Raw genomic sequence first — 24226 nt, forward strand, 5'->3', positions numbered from 1 at the left:
CACTTTGAAAAGGGTGCCAAAAAGCACGAGAACCACCGAAGAATCCTTTGTTGGGGGCCTTTTCTTTCGACTGCTGCAGTAATTTCCCATCCAGTGTCCGTTCTTTCATCACCACGACGAAGAATCCAGAGACCGGGTCTTGTGCTTCTGCATCGTGAAGGCGTCCGTCTACAAAGCTCTTCTTTACTCCTCAGGTACTGTGCGGCTAAGGTGGTGATTCGTGTAGTTGGAAGTTAGTCCGCCCATACCGGTCGCCCAGGCCCATCGCTGGAACGCCTATAGGGAGCCTTCAACGACATCCATGAACACTTCCACTCACTCTATTACTTGTCAGACGAGAAATCCTCTGGAACTCTGAGTTCCCTACAGTTATGCATTATCCTGACCGGCCTACAGTTGGCTCCTGAACCACCAGGTTCCCCCTTTGAGATCACACATTCCCTAGAATAGCGAAGGACTTCTAAAAGGATAGGGCGCTGCCGCTAAATTATAACAAGTCTTGCAAAGTACTTACTTGCTATGTGTTGGTGATGTAACTTTGATTCCTGAAACAGAATAAGTTACAAAGTGTTACAAAGTGATTACATACCTTTAAAATTGCTAATTGCCCTTCTGAAAAGTATACAAAGTTACTTACTTACCTTTGAAGTGTGTCCCCTCTTCTAAAAAGTAACATTGGTGTGCCTATATATTCCTAAAATAGAATAAGTGTAAGGGTTTACTACCAATAGGGTTCTACTCGCCTTGAATAGCTCTGCCATTCTAATGATGTAACATTGGGTTTTGCTTTCCTTGAACTGCTTACTGCCTTCCTGAAAAAGTCTTACAGTTCTTGCTTACCTTAGAATTGTCACTATATTATTCTAGAAACTGAATAAGTAACAGTGTACTACCAATGGGGTTTGCTTACCTTGAATTGCCTTGTGTCATTCTAAAAGACTAGTAATGTGGTTTTACTGGTATAGGACGAAATTACCGAGTTAAAATTACCGACCCCACTAAAAGACCTAAAAAGCATACCACCAAAAGTTCTAACTACTAAAAGTTCGAACCTTTGGTGGTATGTATGTTTTGGTGGGGTCAGTTTATAAAAAAAAAAAGAAAAAAAGAGAAAGGCTGCAGGGGTGTCCCCAGAAACACCTCTCTCACCATACTTTACAGTATAGTGAGTGGGGATTGCGGGGGGACACCCTTGCAGCTGACCCGGAAAAAATAAAATTAAAAAAATTAAAAAATAAAAACACAAAAAAAAAAAAACGTTTAAATGCATACATTTCCGTCACGGGAAATAAATCACACCTATCCTTTTTACTCGCCTTGAATAGCATACGGTCATTCTAAATGTGTATAACTAGGCTTTACTAACCTTGAACTGCATACTGCTATTCTAAACGTAGTTTATGCTTTGGTTTACTTATCATAAGCATTGTGTTGGTTCTTATATTGTGTTTAGGACTTCTAATAGTATCTACCCTTTCTGAAGAATTTGCTTTGCCTGTGTATATAAAATAAACCTATTTTTGCAATGCATCAATGTATCAGTGTTTCTTTGGACCATATGTATGCTACACGTTCTTTGTACCTTCCTATAGCCCTCTCTCCCTGCTAAGTTTAGCCTGACTGCTCTGTTCACGCTACCAAAATAAGAAGTACAGGTCAATACTAAGAGTTGGAGTGTTCTGTATTGCCTAAGGTATACTTTTAAAAGCGTGGACTTTAGAAAAACTATCCTAACCCTTGTCGACACGCTACATTTTGACTAACACTCGAGTCAACCACTAGATGGCGAACTATGCAAAGCACATAAATCTATGCAGATTCACAAGCCACAGAAACATACATACATGCACCATGAGGGTGTGACGGAGGAGGGGGGGGTCTACACAGAACCCCTTCACTTCACCTTTGAGACAGTAACGCAACAGTTAGCGTAATCATAAGCAATAGTTTCAATAAATGAATTGTAAAGCAAGTGAATAGTTATAACAATAGTAGACTCAAAACCAGTAAACAGAGGCAAGTAATCAAATGGAAAAATATAGTAATGAAACTTCTGAGCAATCCTAGAATTAGATCCACAACTCTAAGAAAGTCCAGTCCTGATATAGAACGGGGCCTAGTGCCCTTAAGCAACTAGTTCCACAAATTATACTGTTCAGGAAGGTGCACAATTGGATTGTGCAATGCCTGTGGCTGGGGTTAAGTGAGCCAGAAATCAGGAACATTTCGGATAATTGTCTGTCCCAGACCCGCCACTGTAGGGAAGGCCCTGGTCAGGGAAAGGAAAGAAGGTTGAGATTGAGTTCTCGAATCTGGCCTAGTGGGCAGATAGATTTTTGGAGGCCATCTAGTTACATCGAACAAGGAACTCGGAGGTTAGCCAAAACCCAATCAAGGTAAGCATGTACAGCAGTCAATGCTATTCTCAGAAGAGTGAGTGGGGTCAGGGGTCCTCAATGAGTCCACACACTATAATACACAATAACTCAATTTAGGAATATATACTAATATTTATTCTAGGCCTTACACTTAAAAAACTAAAACGAACAGATGATATCGCACAATACTCAATAAGCATATATACATTCACCATAGCTTCTTAAAAATGCATTCAATGACAATCAACGGAGGAGGTAAGTAAATGAATGCAGTAAAGATGGAACCAAGTCACAAGTGAATTATACCAACTGCAGCAGTCCAATCCCCAAGAAGAATGAGGCATTGTGCCCAAAAGTCACAGGAGCCACAATGCTTCTCCACAGAATGTATTTCTGTAGGCAGGTTCTAATTTTACTTATATTGGTCATTTTTCAAAGAACATATTCAACACTAAGGAAGTAAATTGGGTTCTTACCTTTCAGAAAATACTACCCAGGCTCAACTGCCAAAAGGCAGGGGAATGGAATATTAGGATACAAAAGGGACCGATTCCCAATGCTAACCCATCCGAACCCACGCACTCCAGCCCCACCGTCCCCAATCCCCCCTCCCGACTCAGATTTTGCCCATATGGCTTGATGATGGGTCGCACGGCAGGCAGGAGCGTGGTGTTGAAGGGCTGGGTTGCTGGAGGTTGGATTTCCTGTTGGTTTTAGGTGAGAGGTGCCCAAGAACTGTGGATGCTGCAAGGGTGCAGGAGGAGGAGACTGGCACACAGGTGGCATGATTGTTGGCATAAACATTTATTAAACCAGAAACTAAAAAGAAAACCTAGCCTGCCCTGCCTCAACTAAATGACTAATGGCTCTGTCAGAATGTCGGTGGAAATAAATAGCTCACCATCCTGTGTCAAACACCCTGCTTCTGTCGCTTACACTAAATACTACACTAAAGAGGTAGTGCATCTTCTTGGTCCAGAAGAATGACTCCCTCCTTCTGGTCAGTGGCCCACAGTTTCAACTGTGGTGCAGAACCTTTACTCAGGGGAATGACTCCCTTCCTCAGGTCTTAAGCCACAACACAAAGTTCCAAGTTGTAATGTTGTTATGTTATATGTTCTAGTTTTTCACACACTGGAGGGGTGTAGCGCAACCAACACCAAAAAAGGCAACTTGGCGCTAAAGCTGAACCATAAATCAGGCAGAAGAAACAAAGGGGACCTAGAACAAAAGGGTTTTAAGAGCTTTCCTAAACTGCAAATGTGCCGAAACCATACGCAAAGTAATATGAAGAGAATTCCACAAAGCGGCAGCTCTGACCGAAAGAGTGGCCACCAGTTCTTGCATGATGGACCCAGGGGATAGCCAAAGGAAAGTGGCCACTGGATCGTAAGGTGTGGGCAGGAACATACAGCTGTAACATTTGCTGCAGGTACTCCGGCACAACACCATAGAACGCCATATGCATAAAGCAGAGGGATTTAAAATGAACACGTCTGGCCACCGGCAACCAATGGAGAGATCTCAGAACAGGTGAAATATGCCCCCTGAAAAAGGGTGCCAGTGGCGAGGCGAATTGCCGAGCTCTGGAGCACCTGCAGGTGCCGTTATCAAGTAATCTGGCTGAACCAGATAAAGAAAGTTGCAGTAGTCAATCTTACTGAGAACTAAAGCAGAGACCACTGGAGCTCGCAGATGGAATGGAATAAACTGGAAGACCTTCCTAAGAATTTTCAGTTGATAATGGCCGGCTTAGCAAACCGCACCAACCTGAGAGGCCATAGACAAGGAGGCAGCGAATTTAACACCCAAATTCCTGACCACTGGAACAGCAGCAGGAAAAGTACCCAAAGGAAGAAGGCCAAAAGGAAGAAGTGCACCGAGAGGAAGAAGAGGAGGAGCCCACCACCAGAACCTCAGCCTTATCTCCGTTTAATTTAAGCAATTTTTTGGCCATCCACCAACCCATGGCCACAAGGCAATCTCGCAGCCGAGCGGCATGGGCCGGATAGCAAAGATCCAGCCTAACCAAGATCTGCGTATCGTCAGCGGGATGAGAGCGATAAGCGGCCGAACATAGATGTTGAATAGGGTGGGGGACAGGACAGAGCCTTGCGGAACCCCACACAACAGAGCCGAGACTACAGAAAGAAAAGGTTGAAGCAAAAGACGCTGTGACCGATCAGACGACAAAAAAAAAAAAAAAAATCAGAAAAAGAGTGAAACCAAGCAAGGACCGTGCCTGCCATGCCAGCAGCAGCTAAACGACTGATCAGGATGGAGTGATCGATGGTGTTGAAAGCAGAAGACAGATCTAACAAAATCAGGGCCGCTACTCCACCCTGATCAGCAATAAGCGTGAGATTGTCAAGCAACTAGACCAAAACAGTCTCGGAGCCCTGGTCTGATCTAAAACCCGACTGAAAATCGTCAAGCAAAGATGTAAATTCACAAAACTTTACCAACACTGGAGACGGTAATGCTAAAACAGCAGTAAAGTTCTCAGTTCAGTTCACATGGTAAAGTTCTGGCTTAAACACCAACATTCCTTATTACCCATAATCATTTCTTCACTATTGGGTTGCTGGAGAAGGTCTCCCTTCTCCAGGTGCCTTGTCTTCAATGTTTTCACCAGGCCTTCCTTCTCCTGGGAGAAACACGCTCAAAAGGCAAAGTTCAAACCAATTCTCCTAGTCGGATAAAGAGAATAGCTTACTTTACCAGGTTACAACACAAAAGGCAAATTTCCACACAACTAGGAGGGAATGACTCCCTTACCCTGATTTCAGTTCCCAGGAGAATGACTGCCTTCTCCTGGTATCTTTCCAATTGGTAGCTAAGTTCCAGATCACCAGGGGGAATTACTTCCTTCCACTGACCTCTCTCACTTTAGCTTCAAACATTCAGTTCTTCTCTTCTTTGCTTTGGCTCACTTGGTATTTACCCTTTACCAAGTACTGCAACATGGAAGGGTGCTTGTGCTGTGTGCTGATTTTGGGTCCCAGACCCCAGCTTCTCTTGCTGTTTGACTTGGCCCACTTGGTTCACTCTCCTGCCAAGTGGAACCGGTAGGAAAATACTTCACTTCCTGGTTTGGGTCTCAGATCCCTGCTTCTTTCACTCCCTAGTTCAGTACTGTTGGTTCCCTCTTTCACCAGGTACTGGTGCATGGGACATACCTCACTTCTCGCTGTGAGTCTCAGGCCAGAGTTTCTCCCATTTTTAGGCTCCGCTCAATTGGCTTGCTCTCCCACCAAGTACTGATGCGAGGGAGATTGCTTGCTTCTCGTTGTGGGTCACAACTGGCTGAGGAAGCACTCCTCTGCTGCAGAGCCTTCTTGCCACCTGCCCAGTTATCCCTACCGGGCCTCCAGATCATCCCGTACTGTTTACTGGGGTCAGGTAGCTCTCTGGTCCTTCCTGATATCCGTGTCTTCACTGCAGCACCGACGTTCCGTCTCATCGGCTGCTTGGGTCTGCGGTTCTCTTTTCTGCCTCATGTTCCTTCCAGCCAGGCCACCACACGATTCCTCCGCACTAGCAGGTAGACTGCCTCTTGCATGACCTTCATGGCTGCTAAGCCCTGTTTTTACGCTCCGCCTGGTTCTTCTTTCTTGCACGCCATTTGAATCTCCCGGGTTCGTCGCGGCCCAAAGGAGAAGACACCAAGTCCTTCTTCAATTTCCTTTTTATTTTTAAGCTCCACCCTGGCACATTGTCCAGACTTACAGTATGAGCTGTCAAGTCCATCCTTACTCCTTTTAGGGGCCACTTGTCCCAGTACTAGTGTCGTGCAAATCCCTATGGCTCCTAAGAATCTTCTTCGGTCCAGAACCTTCAACTGCGCAGATATTATAAAAGTACATGGATTTATCCTGACCATGGGGGTGTGTTAACAGAGGGGTCGAATGACTAAGGAAGTGTGTATGGTACGGGTGGAGAGTGTACATACTGCATGCTCCTGAGATGTTCTCCCTTGTCCCCAGAGGGGAGGTATCTTATCCCGAGATCCTCCCCCAGGGGGACTATCGGGTAGTGTCCACACTGCCCTAGCCTGAAAGGGCTCCCCCTGGAGAGAAGAAACGCCATCTCAGGATTCGTCACAGTGCAAGTATTCTTCCGATCAGGTCCAGATGCAAGATGCAACCCCTGGCGATGATGAAATGCAAGATTCACTGATGCAGGCCTCTTCAGGACACTTCACAGGATGGGGGGAAGGAGAGTTCCAGCGACAGCCACTGAACACAGACAACGGCAAGCATCCTTCCAGTCGCAGTTGAAGAAGCTCCCTTGATGCCAATATCCGCAAAGATGGCGACTTGTACCACAAGCGGGTGGCCACTGAAGTTCCGAGTGCAACCGCAGACCTGCAATGCTTCTGGCGAGTTAGCCCACGAGAGAGCTGGTCAGGCCACCAGGGGGTCCAGGGAAATGTCCATAGGCTCAGGACAGCTGGATCCTCAAGAAGGCGTTGAGACTAGTTGGTCCCACTAGTCCAAGGACTGAAGCACCATTAAAGGTCAGACATATGCAGGAGTCTTTTTCAGATCTTCAGTGGACTGTTAGTCAGCGAGGGATTCTCAGCTCAAACGCCGATCTGAAAAATTGGCTGCAGCAGTCCTCTACTTATCCAAAATCCAGCCTGGAAGCAGTCCAAGCCCACCAATGGTAAGGATCTGCACCATGCAAACAGCCAGTACTTGTCCAATCGGGGACAATTATTGGTTTCACTCATGCCCCACACCTAGACTGTCTTGCTCCATGGATGTGGAATGGGACCACACATTCCCACCGCATCAGAGACAGACAGATAGACAGACACAGCACACACTTACTTCCCGGGCTAGTTCATGAATTATATGGGATTTTCTGACCAAGCAAGAAAGGAAGAAGGCCAAACTACAATATGGGTGAAGACCAAGCACAGCCATTTTAAGGCACTAGGCACAGTGAATAGCCATAAGCAGTCAATGCAAACGTGCACGCGGACACAAAAATAGTAAAATGCATCTGCTGCCACCAGTATGTCTTCAGGCACATATAAAAGTAACCTAAAATCCCAAGTAAAAAAGCTAGGGTGATACAATACAGTGCAATGGGGATACTTTTGTAAGGTGCTGAGAGCAATGTTAAAAAGTCACAAAAATGTAAAAGATAGAGGAAACACTTTCCAAGTAATGATAATCTGAAGTACTGATCAATTTCCACATTTTAAATTAGCACAAAATGAAGGTCAGAACAGGTTCAAAAGGGGAAAGTTGCCAAAAGAGAAATCTTTGCTAATATCACTCCCCTTACTCAGATTTTCATAGAGACCACTTCAGAAGTTCCGGAATCCACTGGGCCCACACACTTCTAAGCTTGGTCCAGTTGAGGGGGAGGGCAGGGGTGTTACAGGTGCAGAGGTAGATTCTTTGGGCACAGGATTTAGATTTGGTCAGTCACGGTACCTGTATTACAGTTTCAGAGACTGGCCAACTGGCCAGTCTGCTGACAGCCGACCAACATTGCCTCCAGCCAAGTCATGGTCAAGCCCTGCTACTCTGTCCTAATCTCAAGAAGGCCTTTGTTGATGCTTAGACCCCCTGGATGGGTGGGAACAACCAGTATCGACCCTTGCTCTAGGATCTGTGCCTGCTGAGCCTTCAGAATGGTCTCTAGACCACCCAGTGAACTGAAATGTTCTCTCCTAGGCTACCTCACTGCAGTAAACGCCCTTACAAGTGCATCCTTGTAACTTGTACTAAAAGACGACTGCTCCTACATTTTCAGCATTCTAGTTCCAACGGGAGCCATGAAGGGCCTGCTCGCTTGTCTCCACATCAAAGATAGCCTGTTGCCTCTGGATCGTGGCGACTACCGCTGCAACCCTTCTTCGCTCCTTGAGGACTCCTGAACCGCGGAAACTGAGATTTAGGTAGCATGTCCGACCGAAACTAAATTCCATACCCTAAAGTGACCTCTGCAACCGCGGACCCTGGGCCTCCCTCGACCGGCACAAGCAGAGAAGATCGCGTCCTAAATGGAATCCAAAATCTCTACAGTGCTCTATGGAGAAATCGGAGTAAGCTGGGTAAGTTAGTACACCTGTTCATCGACCCACCCCCCCTTCCATACAGTTGCATCAGGGGGGGGGGTGTGTGTATGTTTTTTTTAAGGCCTAAGAAATAATTGTATATTTGCGTACTTTCCAGTCTAACTTGAATTATTGTACTGCTTTCTGTGTCTCGTTGTAGCCCTAAACCACACCCTACTGAGCATAAGCCTTGCTCTTCTGCTACCTACCTTGTTTGGGGTTGGCTAGACTGCAGTCTCTTTCCTGTTCACCATAGTAGGTTGATTTTGGAAATTAAACAACAACAAAAAGTTGATGACCAACAAAAAGTTAAAACCTATTCTTTCCGAGTTCTTCCGCCTCCATGCTAATCCTAACCTACAACAAAAGATTTCTCCAAGTTTGGACAGAAAAAGTGTTCAAAAACATTCTTCGAAGTCCATCCATAGAAAACAAACATACCCCAAAAGCTTTGAAGTATAAAATCTCTCCGAATTGCTCACAGTTGGGTCCATGTCAAAACTCTAGTCTTACCCTCGGCACGATTGTTCATGCCGCTTAAATAACTCTGCGGATTGAGCACTCGTTGCTGCATTCTGTTTTATCCGCAAGTCACAGGTTCGGATTCCAGCAAAGCCAACATAGGTCGATAAAGGAGTAACAATTTCAGTTGGGTGAGACTGTACTTAATATGTTCTCTGTAAAGCCCTATATTAATACCACATCATTATCATAGGCTTTTGCCCAAGCCTTGGATGTGTCAAGTTTCTCTGTGAACTTTGATTCCTTACTTTAGACAAACTCTTTCAAGCTTCTTCAAGAATTCTCTCTTTCAGTATACATCTCTCATCTCTATTCATGAACTTTGATCTTTTTCCAGTCTCACCACAATCTGGCTTCTCTTGAAATTCTTCCATCTTTCGATGACCTCCTGATGTTCTCAGGATTCTCTGGAGTCTTTTTGACCTTTGGATTTTTTCAGAACCCTTTTACACCAGAATATTTCCATGCAGTCCCCTCCTGGGTGCCTCATGTTCCACCTTCTGCAGGATCTCTGGTCAGCACAGACTCCTAAATCCTCTTTTCACAGCCTTCCTTTACCAAATCAATGTTCGCGGGTCTCTGCACGACCGTGGATTCCCTTGGGTCTCACCAGGACCTTGTGTTAGTGAAATTTTCCTTAATCAATTTGGTTAGCGTCTTTACGTTTATCTGACTGACTATGACTATGGTACTACTAGCGATTCCCTCAAGTTCACCAGGCTCTCCACGTGTTAGTCATGAAAGAGCATGCCAGGCTGACATTTCGAAGATGAAGTGGTTCGGTTAACATTTTCAGTACACACTTTTCCAGAGTCCTTCCTTGAAAAGAAAATGCATTAACAGGTATATAAGCAGCTTCCTTATCCAGGCTAGCAAAGTTGAGAAAGTGCAAGCAGGGCCAATTGTGTGGATTTCGAGCAATTTCTGTCTGGCAAAAGTTAACTTTGTGCAAAAGTGTCCCAAGGGGCAGTTTCAGGTGTTCTGGCGCAGTGAGTCCCACAGAAACCCTTGGTGTTGAAGAGGTCCAGTGATGCAGACTCGTCAGCAGTGCCTTAAATTCAGAAGAAGAATGCTGCAGGGCCAAAAGAGCAGTTCTGCAGTAGACGGTTGACAGTTTCCAGAGGTGGTTGTGTACACATTGATCGATGGAGACCTCAGTGGTCACTGTACAAACACTGGTTCAGAACTCGAGAGAGAAGGATTATTGAAGATTTGTCGATTCCCAGGTCGAGGGTCAGAGGAGCATAAAAGGCAGTTCATCTTGGGTAGCTGTCAATGCAGGGTTCCCACGTCGTCCTCAGACACAGAATTCGGTTTGTGAGAATGAGGTTGGCTTGGAGAGAAAAGTTCCCGAGTAAAGTCAAATAAGCCACAGCATAGAGGAGCCAGCAATGTAAGGATCACCACGAAGACTAGTTTGACTGTGTATTTGCAGGAACAAAGCTTTCAAAAGGTCCATGGAGGTCTATTCATGAGCCTGTTGTCCCCACCGATCAGGGGAAAGGAGCGATGCAGAGTGTCTTTCTGGTCATTTGGAGAGGCAGTCCATTGCTGACTGATTCTTCAGAGCAGCAAAGGCTGTTGGTACAGAACTTTAGTCCTCACTTTGTACCTGCATTCCCCGAAGGCCTGCTGCTAGAGTTCAAGCAGTAGACAAGGTGAGTGGGTAACTGTCTGCTTTTATGCCAGTCAGAAATGGATTCAAGCTGACTGCCTGTATGCGAGGACTGGAGGCTGTATTGAGTTGCCCAAGATGGCCACTTGCTCTTACACACAGAATGCGGGACACGGGATAGTCGCACAACTCCTCAGGTCTTTGAGGCAAACAAAGACATTGTTAATTTTGGTCAATGGGTAAAGGGTGTCAAAAAAGGACACTAAGGTAAAATGGTTTGCACCATGTGACGTAGGAGATGAATCCAGCACCAGCCTTGCCACAGGACTAACAAAGACAAACCTTCTCTATGATGCTATACAGTATCTTTGGGGTACCCCTAGCTTAGGAGTCATACTGATTCTAAAAGCACAACACATAGAAAATCAGAGCTACACACTCAGTCAAGCTTTGTTTTTCTCCAGCCGGGCTTAATCCAAAATCCGAAACACAGAAAAGCCAGCATGAAGTACAGTGGGCTACCACAAGTGGTAAAAAGTGAGCTTTCTGCCTAACACCTTGGTCTCTCCAAGGCCTTGGTTACTCTCAGCAAGACACTCATTACAATAATGGGTTTCTCTGCCCCTCACTGAGGGTCCTTTTCAGGAGACCGTATTCTCACCCACTGGCCACAAGTTCTTCTTCAGGGAACAGCCCTCTGAATGTACACAGTCTGTGGAGTAACACCTATTGCCCAGGTCCTCTCTGCCATACATCACTGGCTCTTTTGGAGGAACCTCTGTCATCCCCTTCCAGAGTAACTGCTACATAGCTGATCGTGAGCTATCTTTTCACAGGGAGTGGAAAAAAGAAAGCGAACTTGCTAACAGTCTTTGCACCAAGGTAATCTCTCATTGTATACACTTCTTCTCACATTATTAACATATAGTACAGATTTTGTCTCATTTTTAATCCAGAGTTTTTGTCTCAACATGTTTCAGTTCTGAATAAATAAATAACAAACATTATCCAGGAGGGTGAATTAATAATGAGAATCCTATTCAACAAAATATTCAGCTCGCTAGAAATTGGAACAGTGCAACCTTTTGGGGCGCTTGTGGGGGCTCATAACTGCTTTAGTATAGTTGTTGGGGGCCATTCATGAGAACCTATATTGCATAAACTGAGTATAGCGAAATTCAGGTATCGTGGGTAGGTCAAGTTATTAATCTGTAAACTCTGGAGAATGTTGGTGTCCGGCGCGGGTGGAGACAAATGTGCCCCTTGGATCTCACAGGTGTCAGTACGCATCAATTGCGGACACGCAGGGTCCTCGAGATTGGTTATGCAGGGATCAGTCTCGTCCTGTCATCTCTTGAATGGGTATCGCGCTAGTATTAAAATCCCCTGGTCCAGAAAAATAGCCGGCACATCTCAGGAGTGTCCCATAAGGCAGTAGATATACAGTAACTCGTAGGGAGCAGGAAGTTGTACGGCGTTTCGTCTTGCCGGCAGCAGGAATGCTGTCAAGACACCAGCCTTTGGATCTTGAAATTGACACAAAGATGTCAGTTCTCCTGTGTCCGACGGTCCACAGCATCTAGATCGCACAGGAGCAGCTATTGAACAATAAAACATGGATTTTTTTTTCAACATGCCATTTTCCCACGCACCAGATTATATTGGCTCAGAGAGACTTGCTGCCCTATAAAAAATGCAAATATTTTGCTGATGATGGCACCCCTGAAAGGACATGTGGTAAATAGTAGACAAGGAGGGGATTTTAGTTGGAATTTAAAAAAGAAAAATCGCACGACGGACTGCTCTAGATGGCGAGAGCCTTCAAGCAAGCTTACATGTTCTAATAGAACAGCACAGTGCAGGTGACGCAGATGGGGGAGGCAGAGAAAGATATATGCAGCCACATAACGTTTAATTCGTATAATTTATCAGATACATTGCTACAGAGACCGCACCTTCCAAACCTACAAACTCCTTAGGTTACATACATTGTGGTTAGTGACCACACACGCATCAAAGTAAAACCAAGCTGTCTTGCAGCTCCTCCCTATATTTAAACCACTCTCGGACGCTCCCTGCTGTCTAAACACTGCAGTAGCTCAGGTTATGATCGTTCCACCTTGCATCGCAATATTGACTGATTTCAATTTCACTACTTCGGCATTCTTCATCAGTGTAAACGAAAGAAAAGCAGGGGATTTATGTTCCCTCGCCCGCACCCTTTTCTGCCTACTCCATGTCCCCTTCCGCATTCAAACCCCATTCCTGGGTCCTTCCTTTCATCCACTACACCCTGCAACGTTGTGTTTTACAACAGGTCTAGTAAAACTGAAGAAAGCCCAATGAAAGAAAATGTATTTAAATGACCACCATCAGGAGAGCCAACATATGAATTTCCAGGAGGTGGGGGTGCCCAGATAGAAGGAAGTGACATTGCCAGCAGAGATATCACCACATTTGTACTTAGTCGCCAACTTGGTAAAAGGGAGGGGCGCAAAACAGTGGAAACATTGGCTAGCATGTTCTGCATATGCTTAAGTCAAGACAGGAGACCGCTGAGGGTGTCAGGCGGCAGGCAGTTCAGCGAGCAAGGGTGGACGGACAGCTGCAGGGTGGCCTACACGGCGGCTCGGGGTCAGGAATCATTGTCTCAGTGCTGGTCGGCAGGTCTGAAGCACTGGTCGAGGCATCTCAAAATGCGCAAGCGACTGCAGCTTAACAACAGTCAGCCGTTCTGCCGGTTGCAGCTTGAGGGGCTCGACTGGCTCTCAAATGTCCTTTAAGGCAGACGTCGGAAGATGCTTGTCAATGCACTCCTCCTAGCTTCTTTACTGGGCTTATGTCGTCCTTTAAGGCAGACGGCCCAAAGCGGAGGTGACTGTTGCAGGCAACTGCCTTGTCCTTAGTTTGGTTCAGCGACTCTCTGGACTTCCCACCTAGGAAGCTTGCTGTAGAGCCTAGCAGGGCATACTGTGTGCTGGCTGGGTACTGGTTCTGGAGCTGCTGGGGGGGCAGCGGGGGTTCGGGTCAGTCTCTCCCTCTGTTCCCTGGGAGATGTTTAGGGGAGGGATCTTGGTTCCCTCTTGGAGGTCCTGGCAGCAAGGCAGACTGCACCTTCAGCCAGGGTCCAACGCAGAGTTCAACTTGCTACACCTTGCGAAGTCTTCAGATCTGCCCAAAAGAGGAGCTCAGTCCTCTTTTAAAGCCCAATGGGCCACAGTCATTGGTGTAGGCTAGGCCTACCTTATTTAGCTAATCCTGGCCTCCCCACTAACAATATACTGTATGCCTGAGGTCATAACCAGAGTGCTGTGCAACAGAAAAGGTAAAGGGGTGAAAACATGTAATACTAAGTCCCACCCATCTTCCTGTCTGTTGTGGATCAAAGGGTCTCTCTGGTTAATTGAGCTCTCTGTGGTTCCTGATTAAAGCAGCAGGTCTCCCTTGAAGCGGTGTCGAGAACAGACTTACTGTCTCCATCAATCCACATACTCATATCTTCTGAATGTGGTCCCTCTGCGGGGATGACTACTGTAAATACATAGTTCCAGACATGACAGGTCACTGCCCTTGATACCAAGAGGCAGGAGCTGGCTTCAGGTTGACACAGTGCATATCAAAAGGATTTTGGTGTTTGTCCTTTTCTAGTCCTGCGACCAGGCCTCCCATGAGCCTGCTTGAATTGACTCCGAGTAGTATGCGAGGCTGCCACCAGTAGCTAACAAATGAAAGGGCGGATCCATGGAGCCTTTGGTAGTTAATTAGGCTGGCCATGGCAGGAGGAAGGTTTTGCTTTCCCCCTTCCGAGATGCCTTTATGTACTTTGGCTGTCATATTTCAACTAAATTTGACAGGGGGGACAGCGCCTTTAGGCTGTGTCCACCCAGAGTGCACCGGTCTATGTGTATGTCGTGCGGTGAGCATAGGAAAATGTATGCAGATTAGCCCCACACATTTTCCAGAGGTTGATATTTAAAATTTCAAAAAAAGACCAGATGAGCACATACCCACTGTGTGGATGGTCTAATTCTTCACACTCAATGTCTTCAGAGCTCTGGTCCACTGCAACAGCCTCTTCCTCAATCTTCCCTTTGCACCCTTCAACTAATCCAGAATAGGACTGCGAGACGTATCCTTAGCCTCAAGCCCAGGGACTGCAGCCCCAAAATCTTGCCACTGGCTCCCGGTTGCTGCTATGATCAAGTTTAAGACCTCTGCATCATCCACACTGCTTTCTGGGGCCGGAGACCCTGCAACATCCAACTCTCTCTCCCTAAATACCTCCCTACTAGAGCCCTTCTGTCTTCGAGCTCCAACTCTGCAGATCCGATGCTTCTCTAAGAAGAGAGTGGGAGTAGATCTCTCTCCTCCGCAGGAGATTTCCTCTGTAATTGTCTCCTTGGACCAGTCATGCTTCAGCCGGATCTCCTTAAGTTCCGGAAGCTCTTCAAGACCCCCCTTTTCTCTTCTTTCCCACTCCCCTGCCAACGCCCCCATCTGCCACAGTGACTGGATACCTGGTTTCCCCTCAGAGTTTTACAGGGCACCAGCCTTGCCACCCCCAGCAACTCCACCCCCTTCCTCGCACTTTGTATGGGGTGCAGGGGGTGAGGATCCACATGCAATCACTGGCACTAGTCCACCAGTCCTCCCCTTAGCACTTGCCTAGCCCCTGTGGCCCTCTCCCACCCCTCCCTTTTTCACTTGTACTCTCTCCTCTTTGCCCTGCACTCCCCTTCACACCCTAGCACTTCGCCACCCCCTCTCCCTTCTTGTTACTGCACTTGCACAATCTTAATCTCACAAGGCCCAGCAGGACCGTTATTGTTATCTTTCTCCCTTAACCCCCTTCTTTTGTCTCGTGGTGCATTGAAACATCATTTATTGTATAGGCACTTACAAATATCCAATAAATAAAGTCCAAAATATGTATTGTTACAACCACCTTGTGCTAATAGCTCTAGAGACACCTAGGGAGAGGTCATTATCAATTGGGGTAATCGTCCAAGACGATACAGCCCCTCCATCAGTCTATTTAGGCTAATACTAAGCATATAATAACATCTCTGCACATCTTAAATGCCCTTTCCAGGTCCATAGTACAGTTGCTTCCTCAGGGCGACATGCGCTGCGGATGAGCACATCGACACATCTGAGCATGGGGCAGACACCTGCTCATCTGTCACTCCTCATTTTTTTTGTATTCAGAGTATTTGTCTAATTCTAGGAAATAAAACCAGCAGGTATGCCACTTCTCTGGCGGGATGCAAGATGCAAAAGCATGCACGAGCTACCACAGTGGAAATCTTCTAACACGAGCACTCCTCGCTGAACAACAATGGACATTTTTACACGGTTTGGGAAGTATCACAAAAGCAGAGACAGCTAAAGAATGCCTGTGCTATGCGCAGAAGCAGTAGTGTACAGAAAATGCAACAACGTCCCTAAGTTCAGCAGAAACTAGGGACATACTGAGTCTTCTCTCTGGGCCGGAGGGTGCCTCGGAGCACCCGCAGAGGAAGAGAGGAAGAGAGGAAGAGAGGAAGAGAGGAAGAGAGGAAGGTAAAGCCCTTCCAGCACTTGAGCGATAAGTGCAATGTTATACTCTCTTGATATCAGAAGGGCTCAGGTTCGAGCCCCCAGTAGGGAAGAAGTTTAAAACAAAAAGGGTTTTTTAAAGAGTTGCTGTGCTGGGAATGGTGTTGCTCCGAAAACTTCTGTTTATACTTCGAGATTGAAAGCAGAGGAATAATGCAGCCCCCTTGTGCAACCTTTGGTCATGGGCAGGGGGGCCCAAGACCCTCCAAGGTCCAGGCTCTGGTAGTCCTAAAACGCATAATGTTCATAGGGCCTGTACTCTCAGGCAATAAAAAGCGCATGCAAAGGTAGCACGCCATGGTGCACTTCATTCTGATTGGTTGGCCGACAACCAACCAGAGCGAAGGAAGCTTTTCAGGTACCGTAATGTATGCGACACTGACAGAGTAGTAGTGGAGATCAAGAGTAGGGTTAGGAGAAGCTGTGGATGCAAATGTGCACAGGAGAGACTGAATTGAGGAATCGGAGGGTATCAGAGAGTAGAGGCAGGTATAGTGGTGGAAGAGTGGAGTGTTGTAGAGAAGGAAGAACAGGAGGGAGTTGGTGAGCAGGGACCAGAGAAGGGAGGAGAGATGGAGAGAGCATCAACACCAGTGGAGTGAAACAGGAGAGAACAATTAAAGGAAAGGGCAGAGGGTGCGACACAAGTGGGTGAAGAGAAGCAGAGGAGTCAGCGATCAGGAGAAGTGACAGAAGCAGCAGAGAATACAGAGAGCTATGTCCATGGATTTTAATCCCTTCTTAGGGAAAGGGATAAACAAAGGCAGTAGGGGTACCCTGGCAGTAGTCTACAGATTTTTAAAACCATTGTGGTGGAATAGGGAAGTCTGGGCTAGAGAGGTGCGAGCCCATTTAGAGGTCGAGGTAAGGTGCAGGGTCCACCTCTATAGCCTGGGAACCCCAATTCGGTTTCATATTTTTTTTTTTAAATGAAGTTCAAAACCATTAGCCGTTGTCGTGAGGTTCTTTGCGCGCATTGTCACACTTGGCTTATCCTTTACAATCCAGACTGTTACAATCCACAAACCAGAATCTGACGGCTTGTCCAGTTTCAAACCACAGCATGCTGGAGAGGAGTTGTGCTTAGAACGGAAAAGAACATTTTACATTTAAAAACTCTTTTCCCGCAAAAGTGACTCAGACCCTGCTTATCCTCCTCCCATGAGGCGTGCTCTATAAACGTAGAGTTTGCTAGCGCTATATACAATTAAAACAACATTTAAAAGTGCTAAATCTTCCTATGATCACCTCCCCAAGGTGTGTGGTGTGCAGCTGGGGGGTAACAGCGACATGAAAGTGTTGCGTGTGTTCTTACATTTAGAAGTGCACAATTTCCCAAACAGTACCAAAATTTTAAATGTAAGAAATGCAAATGCAATTTTATAAACTAACCTTGTGAAGCGCCTTCAATGATTCCAGGTAGATCCAAAAGTTGAATATTTGCCCCTTTATACTGGAATAAAAAGGAGTTGAAGCATCATATATGTGTAAATAATTCCCATCCCATCTTCCTATACAACCATTTCCTGGAAGAAGCAGCAACATAAAAAACATACTTGAGGAAACAATAGCTGTACAATGTTTCAGCGAATTTCTAATACGCTCTCACAGTAGGAGCAGCAACAAGTAGGAGAGGTCCATGCATTTTCACACTATTTTATGGGAAAGTCTCCCCTTCATGTTTGGGGCTGGGTTGCAAGCCACTTGTACTACATACGTTGGGCCCTAGAGCGGTGAATGCTGCTTACCTCAATGACTCCTGGAATACAGGTCAGCGTTGTGAACTCATAGGAGGCTGTCTCACTGGCTGTGGAGGTCATCAAGCTGAGGAAAGTAGACTGAAAGACATAGACGGTATCACCAATTTACATACCAGCACGAAAAAGGTCAGGATTAAAAAAAAGCAAAGTCTCTGCCACGTCTCACAAGTGTTTGGAAGAACATAGAGTATTAAGAAAGTTCTACTTCTGTTAAAGACACAGGAGAGTATCGTGCTCTACTTCATATTTCAGCAGCAAAGTACAATTCAAACAAAATACATTGCCCATCAACATCTGCTCTCTTCAGTAGTTTTTGTAAACAACCCCAGTCGAATTCCATAGTTTGATTTCTCTATGACCTCACGTCCCATCTCCAGCTCCTCTTCGTTAGCGGATACCAGCATCTAGATGATCAACCTGCCAATTCAATGGTTGACCTCCATAACCAAGCCCTGACTGCCAAAAATATACAACTCAAAACTAGAAAATGCTGATAATGATCCGACCCGCAACAACAACCAGAATACATTGATCATTTCACTTTCTCTTCAAGGTGGCTTGTAATCCGCACCTCGAGAAAGAAGTAGATTCAAACATCACTAAACAGGAGGGCACAGCCATGTACAGAAAATAAATCATAGCATAAAACAGCAGGAGGCAGAGTAAAACGAGATACAGGACTGTACATCAAACTGGGTGGGAGTAATACTCACCTCTAGGTCTTTAATATAATTCAACATCAAGAGAGAGACGCAGAGAGCGAGAGAGCGAGAGAGAGACGCGCACACAGAGGCACAGGCGCGCCCACACAGAGAAAAACGCAGAGAAAGAAAGACTGATTTCTAAGATTTCAATTTAAGAAAAATGACAAACAAACGAGAGGTTGCTGGGAAATGTAGTTTACTATCCAATTTTCGTTTTGCTGCAGAAATATTGAGTAAATAAAGTGAATCCTAAAACTCAAAGCAAGGTGTTAGCGTAAAATTGAAGCAATATGCCAAAAGACTTTACAAAATAAAAATGTAAAGTGACTTTCGGGCAAAATGTTCACGTAGCAAGCTACTAGCCACACATAAAACGTTGCTTGCCTTCTCAGTTCTCCACATGCACACAGCACAGTGTTTCATACTCACCCATGCCAATTAACACTCTCCAATGGCTAGTGAGGATTGCACACTTTGGGCACATTGACATTGTTAAATACGAAATGCCAAATAATACTGCTGTATCTTTCTTTGAAAGCAAAGCACCAAATAAAAAGGGGACTCCAGGTTTTTGGTGTTTCTTTATTCAGATACTTTTAAAGTTATGCAAATAATAGAAGGAAATTCAATTCTCCCAGTGTACTGAAGAACAATCTTATGGACTCATAACACACTGGAGAAGTCCGTTAACCTAACAAGTTTTCTTCCAGAATAAACGAAGAAAAAAACAAAACATATTACAAAAACCGAAAGTGATCATCTAGAAAGAATTAGCAATATTGATCACTAACCTTACCCACAGAGGGGAAGCCAATCAATGCCACTCGGGCATCTCCGGATTTCATTACATCAAAGCCTTCACCTTTTGCAGCTGCCGATTTAGAGGGTTCTAGAAGCTGTGCACGGTACTTCGCAAGCTTTGCCTTCAGTAAACCAAGATGGTACTCCGTAGCTAGAAAACAAAATACAGATATGAAAAATGTAGGACTATTTCCCTGACAACCTTCATTCATCACTAACTCTACTAAGTAAAAAGCCACGCTGAACCGTACATCCCCTTTGGCAGTCCAATCCCATGTTCATATATCTGTTAGTAGCAGTGCTTTGAATCTTCTTATTTTTAAGAACGAGCTAGATTTCATGATAATCAGCTAGTTATGATTCAGAGACCACTGGGGTAATCGTTATTGGTCACCTTGCAGGTTCTTCTGTTCTTTGAAATCCCTGCACTTTACGCATCATTAGAAGACAGCGTTTGGGCCTATACCAGCAAGGTTTCTTCCATTCACCATATTGGTGAAGGCTCTTTTGTGTTTTCAGAGAGGGTGGCTCACGGGCAAGCATTGCACACAAATTCAAGACGCAATAGCAGTAATGTTCCTATATAGTTAAACAAAGAAGCCAAATGTCAAGTGTGAGGGAAAGTGGTGCTATGCAATACTTCATTCAAAAAGAAAAGTTCTGCAGCTATTGGAACGACCTCTGGAGGATTTATGAATGGCAAAGACATTTGGAGTTTGTTTCTATGAGTGCGAAACCAGATTCATTTATTATAGGAAAGCGCAAATCTGATGGTACTATGCTTACAAAATTGATTATTTCATGTGCTCTAGGTCGGGGAGGCAGTATTAAAAATCTCAGCACCATGAAGCCTCCATCATACGCATACTTAAGAGAACTGAAAAAAGGAGTCCACAATGCAGACCTCACTCAACAGCCCTCTCCTGCTCCCTCCCCACCCCCAAGTAAACCCTACCCTTGATTTCCAAGACCATTTAGCTTTCCAATCATCTCCTTCCATTCCCACCACCACCCACTGGCAATTCCTTGTCTTCCCATCTCCCCATTCAATGTTGTCTTCCTCCAACCCTAAGAGTATGCCTGGACCCAGATGGTCACCCTTTTTCTTCTTCGAAGGACATTTTATCAAAGCCCCACTATTCCATCGCTCCATCATCATCATCATCATCTTGGACACCAAACGCATTCTCCTCCACATGCCAGATTTCCTGACTCCCTCAAAGCACCGTTCTCCCCTTCCTCCTACCTGCATTCTATTGTTTTCTAGCGCATGAACCCCTTCCTATCTAGTGCATTATCTTGCCCTCCCATCAGTCCCTGCTAACCTTCACTACTCCATCTACTTTTAGTGACCCATTCACTCATTCACATCCACCTGCATTTCTAAGACTTTCATATGAATGCAAACATATTGCAACTTCTGTAGTACAGACTGAACAGGAGAATTATGTTGCCGGAGGTGCATTAGCAGCATTTGGCAGTTTGAATGAGCATCCCAATGATCTTTTTACTAGTATGGAGAAACGTTGAAGAAGGCCCCAGTTATGGGAGCCTGCGGTACCTAAACGCTTCACTACCACAAAGAGAGAGTGAATTCAGAGGTTCTGTGCTTCCGAGATATATGGAAGACTTGTCCCCAGTGAATGATGTTTGCAATGACTGAAACGTCTTACCCATGTTCTAAACACATGGGAAGGCGAATGTGTCTGGTGCATATACTATTTCTGGTGCACTCTGGTGCCATTTCATTGGAGCATGTGGTTATAGGAGATGAGAGGAGCATGACCTGCATTTGGAAAACTAGAAAGGGTTGACAAAAGTGAAAAAGAGGCCAGGAAGTCGAAGCATGCCAGGAAGTAGAGAAAGCCTTGGAAACTGTAACAAACGCACCAAATGCTCTGAATGTTTGCTACATAGTGAGGTTTGCATTCCATAAAAGGTACAGTGGTTGGCTTGCTGAAATTATTCAATTGACTACTCATGTGTCTAGCAAGTGTGGTACTGATAGGCATGAATGCACTAAGAATTTTGTGGGAGTTGGGAGTACTACATGGAGAGGTTCTGTGCACATTTCCGGTGAGTATTGCAGCATAGCTACCCTTATCTTGGGAAATTGGAAGTTGTGTCAGCAAGAGATGAACTCATTGAAGACTGACTCTGTAAGCCTTTGGAGGTTTGGAGTCCCAATTATGTGTAGCATAGCATCTGGAGCAGAGCAGACTTTCAGTTGCTGTGTATGAAATGAAATGATATTTTATTTATATTGCGCTCGTACACAAGTGTTTCAGAGCGCGAGTATTCAGTATATACTGCGGTGAAGGATGAACATGCTCATGCGAGAGGAGAACTGAGATAGTAAAAGTCTGATTATTGTGGTAATTGTAAAAAGCAGTCCTATACATGCCATCCAATTAGGAGTTAGGACTGCATGGGATATTTACAGTAGAGCTAAATACAAATATTGGATGCAATAAATAACCTATATTTACCCAAGCAGTGCATTCTCTGCACCCCATGCTGTAAATGTGACAAGCAATCCCAAGCCTTTTTGCCATTACCACTATATTCTTTGTGAATGTATTTTATATAGTATAATACAGCAACCAAATAATTTTTTATGCAACCAGAAGCCATTTCTTAAAAGATCCACAAGAAAATATATGTTTTTCTTTTTACAAAAAGCATGAGGAACCAAACAATTATATGCACAATAACCGAATTAATTCCTTGCCAACATAACCATATTGTCATGATCAGCCTGTTAAAATGGTCAGAATGGATTTGCTCAATTCCCACATCTTTATCATAGGATAAATAATCACAATGTCATGACACTCAAAAAGTCTACACCAGAACCATTCATACGTCTCCGAACTGCAATTAGACCGTCACATTCAATCATGAGATGCTTAGAGGCTTTTAACCGTAGAGTTTCGACACAATCTTCAAGTTCTATCCTTTTTTACTATCCCTAATCTACCGCCTTGGGCCTCCAAAGTGAGAACTAAAAACTATATTCACGCAGTATGGAATTGAGAGGATATTGCGACAGGCCAAAAGGTCGGCTTGTCCGACTTATGAACTGATGGACATATTCACCACTAAGGGCTTTACTATCTAGATCTGTAATGTGTTCTTAGTCTACATTCACTAGTTCTCTTTTAAGGATAGTCTTATAGCGTGGCAAGGGCATAGCCTCCAGGTTAGGACCTGCTGTGGAACATAATATTTTAGCTTTGATTACCAGTGACATAAGACAAGAATTTGCAAAGCCAGTCATAGGTTGTGAATAGCTTCAAAGATGATTTGAATACTATGACAATGCTTCACAAGACCCTAAGTGGAGTGCACAGGCATGAAACATGGAGACGGGTACGTAGCTCTTCCAAGGGCGTTCAGTGTAGAATCTACGTTTTGGTTGCTTAAGGGCAATGGGCTTGCTTCAGAGGCACTAACATGAAACTGCTCCTATGATGTGCATGCCATGAGGAATTATGCAGCTGTTATTTATCATTGGGACCCAAACAAGTCACCTTAGAAGATTAGTAGGAAGGCTCTCTTGTAAGAGGCACTATGTTGCACATTAAAGTTAGTTGAGACTGGAAAAAAGCAGCCGGTTCGAAGTTTAACTTGATGGGACCATCTCCCATCGACCTATGGAGGGAAGGTTTGTGTTTTGCCATTGGAAGACTACTGTAATTATTTCCGTGAAGATGGCACACCCCAAGAAATAAGAGAAAGGTTTCTAAGAATTGTGTGGGTTCTCTTATCAAGAAAGCCTGCGAGAAGAATATCAGTGTGCCCTTGTGTGAAATGACCTCATCTGAAAAACATAAAAGGGATTATGTGGTACTTTGTGTACCCTTGTGAGAGGATTTGAGAATTCTGATGACCTATGGACATTAGGAGCGACATGTTCCGTTTGCTCTGCAAGCACCCTGGTATGTGTGGAACACAATGTCAAGGATTAATAAATGTATTGTGAGTTTACACATTCTGTACGGTACCATAGTTCATGAACGTGAGGTATGCACTGCCCTGTTATAGCGGTAGAACACAGTGGCAGTGATGGGATATTTTTAAGTGGAAAACCTTTATATAGTAATGTGCAAAATACACTGCTGATGTAATCAGCCTTATTGACCTGAACTTTCCGATTATAGTTTCCTGAAATGTCACAGGTAAATATACACATGGGGGAGATTGTAAACGGCCACCAGAGAGTGAGGACGTTTTCCTCGAGCTCCAGCCCAAACAATCGATGCAGATGGAAAAAGCAGAGCAGGAATGCATCGGTTCGAATAAATCCACCCTCCCCATAAGGTTCTACGCATAAATGAAACACTGAGGTCAGCTGACCCTAGAGGAAGGGCATGGTTCTGGAGGCCCGGAACTGCAAATAGCTGTAAGCTGCGGCGTACAACAATAAATGGGGACGGAGTGCAGACGGAGGACAGCTCAGACTGCACCTGTGGGAGACAGGCCGGGTTTACATCAGCCCGCCCTTACGGATTAGTCGGGGTGTGACCACAAGTCACACGGTAACCGGATACCAGAATAGATGTGCAGAGGGAAGAAATCTTTGATCCTGGCCGCCACCCGGATGGGGGCAATGTGGAGAGATATAGTTAGTTTATTAGGAGGGGCTGCACGGCTGCCCCGTTGTGAAGCAGACGAGTGCCTTCACTCCTGAACGGTTAGAGAGGACCTACGGAGTGTGGGCACGGTAAGGAGACAGGGCAGCGTGCAGTGGAGAGGGGATATACCACAAG

General features: G+C 45.1%; 1 protein-coding gene across 1 annotated transcript in view; it reads right to left on the reverse strand.

The window, feature by feature from the left end:
• DRG2 (developmentally regulated GTP binding protein 2) overlaps positions 1 to 24226 on the reverse strand; it is a 322437-nt gene that overhangs the window by 272817 nt on the left and 25394 nt on the right. Inside the window, exons 2-4 of the mRNA XM_069645707.1 lie at positions 19445 to 19605; positions 17938 to 18027; positions 17582 to 17642 (exon numbers count right to left, since the gene is read on the reverse strand). Coding sequence (XP_069501808.1) covers positions 17582 to 17642; positions 17938 to 18027; positions 19445 to 19605 — 312 coding nt within the window. The remainder of the gene's footprint in view (positions 1 to 17581; positions 17643 to 17937; positions 18028 to 19444; positions 19606 to 24226) is intronic.

The sequence above is a fragment of the Ambystoma mexicanum genome, chromosome 2p, assembly GCF_040938575.1.
Source record: "Ambystoma mexicanum isolate Mex_15411 chromosome 2p, UKY_AmexF1_1, whole genome shotgun sequence".
In the NCBI taxonomy this organism is placed as follows: Eukaryota; Metazoa; Chordata; class Amphibia; order Caudata; family Ambystomatidae; genus Ambystoma; species Ambystoma mexicanum.